The sequence below is a fragment of the Eschrichtius robustus genome, chromosome 6 (assembly GCF_028021215.1).
Source record: "Eschrichtius robustus isolate mEscRob2 chromosome 6, mEscRob2.pri, whole genome shotgun sequence".
Lineage (NCBI taxonomy): Eukaryota > Metazoa > Chordata > Mammalia > Artiodactyla > Eschrichtiidae > Eschrichtius > Eschrichtius robustus.
Window position 1 is genome coordinate 98,336,268 of NC_090829.1, and position 12,066 is coordinate 98,348,333.

General features: G+C 35.5%; 1 protein-coding gene across 1 annotated transcript in view; it reads left to right on the forward strand.

Annotated features, from left to right (window-relative positions):
• ABI3BP (ABI family member 3 binding protein) overlaps positions 1-12,066 on the forward strand; it is a 113,553-nt gene that overhangs the window by 79,608 nt on the left and 21,879 nt on the right. Inside the window, exons 47-48 of the mRNA XM_068545581.1 lie at positions 3,914-4,123; positions 8,668-8,776. Coding sequence (XP_068401682.1) covers positions 3,914-4,123; positions 8,668-8,776 — 319 coding nt within the window. The remainder of the gene's footprint in view (positions 1-3,913; positions 4,124-8,667; positions 8,777-12,066) is intronic.

Below are 12,066 nucleotides of genomic sequence, written 5' to 3' on the forward strand. Positions count from 1 at the left end.
TATTACCTATGAACATGGTATATCTCACCATTTATTTAGGTGTTCTTCATTTCTCTCACCAATGTTTTGTAGTTTTCTGTGTAAAGAAAACCATAAAAGTAGCATTTTTTATTTCAGTTTCTAATTGTTCATTGCTAGTATATAGGAAAACAATTGTTTTTCGTTGAATGAGCTTGTATTCTGCAACCTTGCAAACCTCTGTAGTCTTTTTGTAGATCCACTTGATTTTCTACCTACAGAATCATGTCATCTGAGGGGAAAGTTTTACTTCCTCCTTTCCAACTTAGGTATCTTTTTTTCTTGCCTTTCTGTGCTGGCTAGAACCTCTAGTGAAATATTGAATAGAAATAGTGAGGATAGGTATCTTTTTCTTGTTCCTTATATTATGGGAAAAGCATTCAGCCTTTCACCATTAAGTACGGTGCTTCCTGTAGGTTTTTCATAGATGCCCTTCACTGTGTTGAAAAAGTTTTCTTCTATTCCTGCTTTGGTGAGAGTCATTATCAGAAATGAATGCTAGATAATGTCTAATAATTTTTCTGACTTTATTGAGATGCTTATGTGGTTTTTCTTTTTTAGTGTGTTAATGTGATAAAGTAATTGTTCTTGAGTTGTAGGCTACCTTTGCATTCCAGTGACAAATTCCACTTGGTTATAGTGCATTCTCATTTTAATATATTGTTGGATTTAATTTGCTAAAATTTTGTTTAGAATTATATCCAGTGAGGGACATTGGTCTGTAGTTTTCTTTTCTTGTAATGTCTAAGTCAAGTTTTAGTATCAAAGTGATGCTGAATTTTTTTTCAATTTTCTGAAAGAGTTTAGAACTGGTGTTGCTTCTTCCCTAAATATTTGTTAGTATTTACCAGTAAAGCCATCTGAGCCTGATATTCTCCTTGTGAGAAGGGTTTTACATGTAACTCACTTTCTTTAATAGGTATAGGACTATTTAGAATATTTTTTTCCATAGTGAACTTTGGTAATTTTTGTTTTTCAAGTTATTGGTCCATATCATCTAAATTGTCAAGTTTATTAGCATAATGTTATTCATATTCTCTTCTTCTTACTTTGATATCTGTATAATTTGTAGTGATGTCACCTCTCTCATTCCTTTTATTGACAATGTGTGTCTATTTTTTCTCTTTTGCCTAACCAGTCAGGCTGTAGGTTTATCAATTCTTTTGATCTTCTGAGAAGTTCAACCTTTTTTTCATTGATTTTGTCTATTATTTTTCTGTTTTCTATTTCATTTATTTTTTACTCTGATCTTTATGATTTCCTGTTTTCTGCTTAATCTGAGTTTCATTTGCTCTTCTATTCTAATTTCTTAAGATAGAAGATGAGCTCATTGATTTTGAGCCCTCTCTTCTTTTCAGATATGGAATTTAGCGCTACAAATTTTCCCCTAGATATTATTAAAGCAGCATCCAAAATTTTTTGATATGTTGTGTTTTCATTTTTACTCTGTTCAAAATACTTCTTAATTTCCCGTTTGGTTTCTTCTTTGACTTATTAGAAGTATGTTATTTAATTTCCAAATATTTCAAGATTTTCTAGAAATTGTTTTGTTGCTGATTTCTAATTTAACTCCACTGTTGTCAGATACTCTGTATTACTTGAACCCTTATACATTTATTGAGACATGTTTTAAGGCCCAGAATATAGTCTATCTTGGTATCTGTTCTCTGTGTACTTGAAAAGAATGTGTATTCTGCTGTTCTTAAGTGGAATGTTGTATTGGTTTGCTAGGGCTGCCGTAACAAAATACTACAGACTCGGTGGCTTAAACAACAGAAATTTATTTTCTCACAGTTCTGGAGACCAGAAGTCTGAGATCAAGGTATCTTTGGTTTCTCACATTGGAAATTAGGGCTTCACCATAGGAATTTTAGGGAAACACAATTCAGTCCATAACAAGTGTTCTATAAAAATGTCAATTAGGTCGGTTTGCTTGGTTGTATTGTGCAATTCTTTTATATCCTTAGCGATTTTCTGTCTACTGCTCTGTCAATTAATGAGAGAAGAGTACTGAAATCTCTAGCTCTAATTGTGGATTTATTTCTACTTAACAGTACTATCATTTTTTGCTACATGTATATTAAAGGTCTGTATTTAGATATAGACCTAAATTACTTAGGGTTGTAATAAACTCCTGAGGAATTGGTCCTTTATTATTATGACGTGACCTTTTTTTGTTTATGGTAATATTCTTTGCTCTAAAATCTAATTTGTTGATATTTATATATCCACTCAAGCTTTCTTTTGATAAGTGTTATCATGGTATCTCTTCTTTTCATCCTTTTACTCTTAACCTGTTAGTCTGTTTAAAATGTTTTCCCTATAGGTATCATATAGTTGGATCTTGCTTTTTCACCCAATCTGACAATCTCTGCATTTTATTTTGGGTGTTTACAACCTTACATTTAACATGACGAATGATATGGTTAGGTTTAAGTCTATCATCATCTTGCTATTTGTGTTTTATTTGTCCCATCTATTCTTTGTTCCCTCTTTCCTTTTTTTTCAGCCTTCTTTTGGACTGAGTATTTTTATGATTCCATTTTATCTTTTTTTGTTGTCCTACTCCTATAACTTTTTTGTTTTGTTATTTTAGTGATTGCTTTGGGGTTTATAGAATGTGTCTTTAACTTACCACAGTATCTTCCAGTGATATCCTACAACTTCACAAATAGTGTAAGAACTTTACATTAGTATAGCAGCTTTTCTCTCCTCCTGGCCTTTGGGCTATTGTCATTATAGTTTACTTTTACATGTTATATACATCACACTAAATTGTTAATATTTTTGTTTAGAAAACAAATTGTCTCTCAGAGAGAATTTAATAAGAAAAATACTGTGTATATTTACCTATGTAGTTACTGTTTCAAGTGCTATATTTCCATCCAGCATCATTTTCCTTCTGTCTGAAGGACTTTCTTGAATCTTTCTTGTAGAGTGGGTCTGCTGGTCATGAATTCTTTCAGATTTTGTATGTCTAAAAAGTATCTTGCTTTTTTTTTTTGTCCTTTTGCTTTTGTTTTTTTTTAAAGATATTTTCACCAGTTATAACATTCTAGATGATAAGGTTTTTTGTTTTGGTTTTTGTTTTTTAGTAGAGAAATACATTGCTCCACCGCCTTCTCACTTGCACTCTTTCCGATGAGAAATCTGCCATAATCCTTCTGTTTTGTTCTATGTATAACATGTCTTTTCTTGTCTGCCTCCTTTAAAGATCTCTAGAAATTTAATTTGGGTCTTTTTTATAGCTTCCATTTCTTAACTCTCGACCATGTGGATTATAGTGATGATAACTGTTTTACTGTCCTTGTGTGATGATTGTTACAGCTATCCAAGTTTCAGGTTGGCTTCAAATGATTTATTTTTCTCCTCATTATGGGTAATATCTTCCTGTTTATTTTATCCAGTTGGGAATATTTTTATTCCTAAAATATTCTTGTATTTTATTCTGGGGTGCAGTTTAAATAACTTGAAACCACTTGATCCTTTTGAGTCAGGCTTTTAAGATTTATTAGGTGGGACCAGAACTGTGTTTAGTGTAAGGTTAATCATTCCCCACTACTGAGACAAGACCCCTTTGAGCACTGTTTCCAATGCTCCATAAATTATGCAGTTTAAACCACGCTCAGGGGGACCAAATTACTCTTGGATATTAGCATAAACTAAACCTATTTAGAAAAGTAAATCAACAATAACACCCATATCATGTATCCCAAAGATAGGGTTCTGGATTTTCACAAATTCAAACCATCCACATCATTGCTTTCATCCATCTGCTTATAGTATTATATCAAATGTCCTCAAACAGATAATTTTATTTGTGAGTTCATCTCCACCTTTTTTCCAAGCTCAAAAAAAAAAAAAAAAAAAATGCTCAATGTCCTCTCTGTCTTAGGTCCTCACGTGCGGTATATCCAAAAGCCTGACAACAGGCCCTGCTCCATCACCGACTCTGTCAAGCGATTCCCCAAAGAGGAGGCCACAGAGGGGAATGCCACCAGCCCACCGCAGAACCCACCTACCAACCTCACTGTTGTCACTGTGGAAGGGTGTCCCTCCTTTGTCATCTTGGACTGGGATAAGCCACTCAATGACACTGTCACTGGTAAGATCATGGCACGTGGACCGTCACTACGGTGGGAAGCATTGATAGTGCAATGCATTGGGAATGTGGTACCTTGATTCATACTGTGGCCTGCGAGGCATATCTTAGGAACAGCAAGTCCCCACAGAGTTCTGCTGTCCCTGTGGTACATGATTGTTAAAAGTATCATAAGATGCGAAAAGATCATCTTTGTCCTGGTTATGGTCTCCCTGTTAATTTAGCAGATCTCTTTAAGTTGCATACCTTCCTTCTCCTCTCAAAACGGTTTTTCACAACGTGAAGGTATATCTAGTCTTTTCATTACCTGAAAATCACAGATAACATGGGAAGTTGCCGCTGCTGATAAGATTTAAACCTGTTTTCCTTTCACCATCCCAATTTCTAGATTGACCTAGAATTTTCAAGCAGGCTAAAAGTTATTTCAATCATTTTAGGAAAATTGTTATAATTTGGTCAATTTTCTGCTTATCTCAGGAAATTTTGATTCTGCTGTCACTCCTCCAATTTCTCTAAAAATGACTACGAAAAATAAGAAACCCTGAGTCATTCTTTAAATTTGTCATATGGGATTTAAATTCTCTGTAGTGAACAGGATAGTCAAAGTAGAGGGGAGGGGGTGGGTGGGAAGACTAACAACCCAAATCAGCTAGAGGATGTAGCAAACAGCATGAGGACACAAGGTTCCTGCTGCCCATGTCCCCGCCACCGTGTGCCTGGGGTGGGTAGGCAGAATAGAGTTGCCCACCAAGAGGCTGTCAGGAAGAGTAGAGAGTGGTACACAGGGCGAGGTGAGGAGTGGGGAGATTCAGGATCTGCCAAAAAAGTTTTCTATGAATAAAGGAGAAAACAGTAGCTGCTTCTCCTCAGACAAAACCGTTTGGTCTGGGCAACTTCCAGTGTAAGCAGCTTATCTTTGCTTAGCTAGCTTTTTAAATTTTTAACCATATTTTGTGAATTTCCTTTCTTATGCAAAGCTTGCCTTTGTTTTGAGAAAGAACCAGCCACTGCCCATGGTTCCTGGGGATTTGACTAGTCTTGCTTCTTTACTTGGAACTATGCCAGTAGGTATTATCATCCCAGTATCTAAAACTCAATCTCTAAGTATTGATTATCTACATGTATTAAAAAGTTTAAAACTCTCAATCCATGTGCAGTGCTAATAAAGAGTTCCTGTGATAGTCTGAGGCTTCATTCTCACAAGACCAAATGAACTATAAAATTTCACTTGCCTTAAAAATACAGGACATCAAGTTGGAATTGGTTAATCTAATATGTTTAACAATCTAATATATATTCACTTGGGTATGTCAATAATATCTGATTTAACTTTTTAAAGTAGGATTTTCCTTTCATCATGTAACTTTTTTAAATTATATAAACCTGTAATTTCAAAGAATCATGAATAGGATATACTTTATCTAACCAATTAGTTTTATAACATTATTATTATTAAATGTTAACGGGCTGCTTGAGATCTTTCACTAGATACTGGACTTATGATAACAATTTTCATGGATAAGAACCACATCTATAACTATTATATTTTATAAATAGAAATAAGTCCATATTTAACCATTACTCACTTAGTCTATATTTCAATGTTGGACCATATGCCCTAATGATCTGTTCTATTTTTTTCCATTTTTGTTTATTTTTAGTGTTCCATTAAATACCACTTGATTTCAAATGTAATCGTTTATAAACCAGCAGCTCAGATAATATAGAGATTCATTCTCATGTCACTGGAAATGGTTTTTCAAGAAAGGATTAAGAAAGATAACAAAAAGAGAGTGAAACATATTCTTCATTCCCCAGGTTGACTTCTGTCAGTAATCTTTCTTTTAATTGATAGGCATGTATTCACCTCTAGTAAATGCATCCAAATTCAGATGCTTCTCCATATCCCTTCTACACTAAAGTAGAAATAGGTATACCATAGAGATTGGCCACAGCCTGGGTCCTTGGACAACTTAAAGTTAAACTACTTATAAGGTGTCATTTTGTGATACATCAAGAGCATGCTGACATAGATTTAAATCCCAGACCAACTGTGTTCTAGATAATGCAACTTGGGTCTATAATTAGCCTCTTTGAACTTCAGGGTTTTTTTATTTGTAATAATAATAATTCTTATTGCTATCAATTTATTGTGAGTATAAGACTTAACAGAGAGTAGTATCACCATTTGTTATTTTCATGCTGTATTGACCAGTGATGTTCCCAACATATATAATAAATAATTATGTTCTAAGTGAATTATCTCATAATAGGGCAATAAAGCCCTCTGAGGGGGAAAAAGCAGACCAATTATTGTGTCAGTTCTTTGTAGATTTTCTTATATCTTTACTGTTAATGAAATTATTTTTTAAATCCCCTATTTAAAATAAGAAATATAGACACATACTTTTTTGTTGTTGGTGGTAGCTTTTTATAATGTTCGTGGATTTATGAAAAGCTATTATCACTTTAAAGCATTAAAAAGGAAAGATATATACATTCTAAGACAAGAATTCTGAGAAAAATTCTAAATATCTTTTTAATCATGAAGGTAACTTCTAGATCCATTTTGAAAACTCCAGTCTTTCAGGACAAAAATAGTATTAAATTAACATTTAAAACTTGAGTCAAAAGAAAATTAGAAAAGATGTGCTATAAGTGTTGAAGTATACTAAAAGGCTAAGGTGATATTAAAAAGAATATCACACAGTCGATGAGGAATGACCCAAACAAAGATGTTTTTTGAAGGTGATTGCTTTCATGGATAACCAGCTGGAGTGTCATATAAATTGCTCTTTTGGTGACTAAGCAGCACTTGAATCTTTCCAATTGGAATCTCTCAAATTTTTGTGATCCTAGTTTCAAAACACAACTTGGGGATAATAAGGAATAATAAAAGATATAATAATAATAGGTACCACCTGTTGAGCAAAATACTATTAAGCACTTTCCATATGTTCCTTCATTAATCCCTACAAGCAACACTATGAAGAGACACTATGGACATTTTACAGATGGTAAAACTGAGACTGAGATCCAGGCAAGTGGCTTGGTCTGTCTCTTTCCATTAAGTCATGCAGTTTCCATTTTTTAAAAATCAATTTTACTTCCATTCTAATTACTCTGATCTTTTTCTAGTAAATGTCCCTTCACAGCTGAGGAAAAGATATAAAATGAACATAATTGAATTTGGGATCCTACCTCTCCCTCTCTTTCCACACTCCTTTAGAATAGAAAGCCAACTGAGACATAGGTTGGGAGCAGAGAGTCTGAGGAAGGAATCTTAAATATAGGCCATTAGTCCTTTAATAGCTGCACTAATGTGTCCAGATACAATGACCATTGCCTTCCAGTTTAATTTCTAATTTTCAAAAGGATGGTCATAGGAAATTACTCAGAAAAAGTGATTCTTCTTTTTGGCTTTTTAAAATTCACCAGTAAAGATCCTTCCCAAATTAAAATTGGTGATTATAAGTCTCCATGAGTTACTCTATAATTTCAGTTTTATTTCCGATATCCATCTCCTACCTTTGGTCTCAGTGCTAACAGCAGAAATCCCCAGTAACTTGCCAGCTCCTTTGCAACCTTCCCACTTTCCCTGATGCCCACCACTTGTGTATTTCTTCATACTGATGGAGGCTGTTTTTGAGTAGGGTTTTGTTGGTTGGTTGGTCGTTGTTTTTTGTTTGATTTTTTTAACCCTCTGTGTGATCTTGTCACATGCATTAAACTGAACCCCAACTGAGAGCAGGGAAAGTAAATTAGTAAATTATATTCTCTTATTCTGAAAGTCTCTTTCTTTTGATTAGCCTACAAATTCATAGAAACCTACCCTTAAGTTAAATTTATGTAGATCTCTATGCAGACTTTAAGGGCATAATTTTTTTAATTCAAAGATAATTATAAAGGGGGTATATGTTAGCAGTATGTACAAAATTTATGTAACTTACATAAGCAGTAGGTATCAAAATCCCATAATTCTGTAGTTCAAAATAATGAACTATAGAAAAGTATAGTTCATTGTTCATTATTTGATTAACTGTTATTTGCTGCTGTGGTTTTCAACTCAGTTTTTTGCAGCAGTACCATGTAGTCAGTGACATTTTTCCCAGCTATATTGTGAAGCCCCATGAGCAGGAAATGTGCTTCTACTGAAACACCGCTCCTCATACAATGTTTTTTACAAAGCCACACTGGGCCTTCCGGCAATGGCAGACAATCTGACTTACCTAACAAAATCATAGGTTACCCATAACCAACGCTACCATAGGAGCATCAACAGTCTTCACAGTTACCAGACCTTTCCTGCTCTAGTAAAGAGAAAACAGAAATGGTCAATGAGCCACTCCCCAAATGCTTTGGGATCTTCATCATCCTCTGACAATCCCCATTTGGAAGTGGCTAATGTGTACGATCAATACGTCTCTAGACCTGCAATCTTGTTGCTCACTTTTATGAGAGTTGACTCTGTTATGCGGTTAGCTTTGAGAGCATTCAGTCCACCAGAGCATAAAGACAAGTATCTGTTGGCTTTTTTTGCTTTTCAGAATATGAAGTTATATCCAGAGAAAATGGGTCATTCGGTGGGAAGAACAAGTCCATTCAAACTACAAATCAAACCTTCTCCACAGTAGAAAATCTAAAACCAGACACAAGGTGAGCCACCAGTGCTATTACAGGTGAATTCTGAGAGTGCAAAAATCATAACAAAGGAGTAAAATGACATCATCCTTCTCTATCTTAAGGGAGGGTCTAGTTTGCATTTCATTCTTTGGCTTTCCATACACAGCACTAGATACCCCTAGAGTCATGGTTTACAAATATGCAAGTTATTGGTGGGGATACAAGAGCTGACAAGATGGTCTTGTAAGTTAACAGTATAGCTGGGAACATTGAAAGATAGAAGGCCATTTATATCAAACATTGATATTAAATACCAAAATTTAGAGGAGGAAAAGTCTATAGACCAGAGACAACTGGAGTGTAGATGGTGTAAACTAGATTTGAAGCACAGAAGAAGTTGCCTGGCATGCTGGAAGGAGAGGGCAAGGAAACAAAAGCCATGTGACAAATGTAGGTGAAAGTTTGTAACAGTTAATGCTTAGTGTAGCTACAGACTAGTCCCAGACACAGTAACCCTTTGCTTTTGGGTGTTTTTAATATAGACCAATGAGAATAGATTTTTGAAAATGGACATATATAATATTAACAATTGTTCAGTAATAAACAACTTTTCTTGGCAGTCCTTACTACACATTGATACCAGGTTGTTATCTTGCTGTACAGTTTTGTGATTCCTTTTTAAATCTAAAATACCTAATATTTTATCAGTTTATTTTATTATTTCAAGAAAAATAAGGGCCTTAGGCATTTCTAGAAATGTAGTAGGGAAGGGGTTTTTTGTTTTTGTTTTGTTTCACATGGCTAAATTATCAAATGTTTTGCTCAAGGAGATTCTCAAATGGATACAGCCAAGCATTTCCATAATAAAGCCAATGTGCTAAATTCATTTCTGGACTAAATTTCACTCTCTGTGAAAAATCGATTTCTTTCTTCAAGCTCCAAAACATTGTCTGATAAACTGTCTATACTTTCAGTATAAAACAAAACAAAAACACCCCTGACATCTTAAGTATAGTACCCCAAGCAACATAGATCAATTTTCACACAATCAGGAGTTTTTCCAGATTGAGTATTTCATAACTTGATAAAGTTCCTCAGTGTTGAAAAAGATCAGTGGAGGTGAAGACTGGAACTTGAGCATCAGAGATTTTTTTTTTCATGTTTTATTTCTTGTATCTTTCATTGTCATGTGACTGAATTGAATTGGGTATTGATTGTGACACCCAGAAGAGCCTCTTTGGGCTCTGACGGCAGGGAGACTTTTCTAATCTTTTCAGGAGAAAAGGAAGTATCTAATTCATTATAGATGGTTTACTGTATATAAACTGTAGTCCTATACAGCAAAAACAACACTTTTCCACCAGTGTATTTTTTTTTCTTTTAAGTTCTCTATTTTGAGTTGTAATTTGGAGAATTTTGCAACTGCTAATTTTCTTGAAGGTATTAAGTTAGCCAAAATAAGCATATATTTCAGTAAAAGTCCATTTGATGATCTTGGTTCTGTTTCCTTAGCAAGATGAACAGGGAGAGAGCCTATAATTTATCTTAAGGAAAGAGTAAAAGAGAAAAAAAGGGTCATTTAATTTGGACTTTTTAATAGGTGGATTTGGGCTTACAAAACTTGGTTTTTCTCTTCAGTTTCCTGCTTTTTATTCCACTTAAGAAAAAGTGAGCTGTGGAGTACACAGAAAGCACATTGAAGGGCATCCAATTTCTAAATGTTCATTGTATTCCTTTTCTGAATCAGGCTGTTCTCAGATTTCACAGTGCACCTATTAGCTCATAATCAGAGGTAGAATAATGCCAGTGACATTTTAAACCTGATTTATTTGTAAAAGGTTTGGGTCTGCATTCAGCTAACATTTACTGAGTGCCAACAACGTGCTCAGCCCTGTGGTTGGTGTTGTGCCTACAAACGGGAGTAAGCGTGGTACCTGCCCTTGAGGAGCTCGAGGCTAGTGGGGTAGGTCGCTAATGACCGATTATTCTACACAAAGTGGTGAGAGTTCTGGTAGAAGTCTGCACCAGGGGCGACAGAAGCCCAGAGTGGGCGGCACATCGCAAGGTCTGGGGAAATTAAGAAAAACTTCCTGGGGGAGGTGACCCCTAGGCTGAGGCGTGAAGGAGGAGTAGGCTGGAGCCAGCTAGGTGACTGTGGTAAGAGAAAGGAATGTCAGGGAGGATAGCACGTGTCAGAGCAGTGGCCCGAAATGGCACAGTTGTGTGTGGTGAATAACGGGCTGTTTTCACCAGAGTGAGGGGCAAAATGTGGACAGAAGCCGTAGAAGCCAAGAGAAGCAGAAGCCAAGTTAGGGAGGACCTTCTGTGCCAGATCAAGAAACATGGTCAGGTGATGGGGAGACCCTAAAGGATGGTAACTGGGGAGTGCCTTGCTCTGACTTTCATTTTCATTCTGACTTTCATTTAGTTGGAATAATCACTTTTGATACTAGAGCTACTTATAACGAGTAGCAGTTGGTAGAACAAATCTAACTAAAAGAACTTTTTGTTAATTTCTTTCATGAGTATCATTCTGGCATCTGACCTAATTGGTCAAATAGGTACATAAGAGAAACGTGCCTTTGGGCTGAGCTGGATTTCATTCTGGAATCACAGGACCGATCAGGTCATGGGGTTCACATCTAGCTTCTGGTTGTAATTGTTTCAGACTCAGCTACAACCTTGTCCTCTTTATCCCACCCTCCTCCTATGTGTCTTGCTTGTCTCTGCTGCCTGTCATCAGTGTACCTTCTAAGGAGGACCCCTGCAACCTATCCTTATCCCAAGACAAGCAAAGCCCAAAGGAAGCCCTTTCTGGATTTGTCTTTGGAAAAAGCAGTATTAAACTGAGATTAGGAATCCCTGTAATCAGAACTCCATGCCAAGTTTTACAACTTGGCATAAATTTGGGGCCACTATGCATGTCTGTATGTGGCTTATTTAATGTTATTTTTAGTTTGGTACAATTAAATGAAATCCATTCAGATATAAAGACTGTTAATGTTCATAAATGTGATTTGACCAGGATTATATTGATAGTCCCTAATGGGTCATGATTTAAAAGTTGTATATCAGTAGTTTGAAGTAGAGAACATTCTCACACTGGGGACAAATATAACACACATGGATGTAAATTTTCTAATGAAAATTATCTAGTCTATGCCATGGGAAACTTTGTGGTGGTCTAGTAGTTCAGTAGCTCCCAGCCCCCACTGAGCTTGTAAATATATTCTGCACTCTCAGAGGTACGATGGAGATAAATCTGTCTATCTAATGGGCAAAAATGTTTTGAGCTGAAATATTAAAATTATGTGTTGAAACCC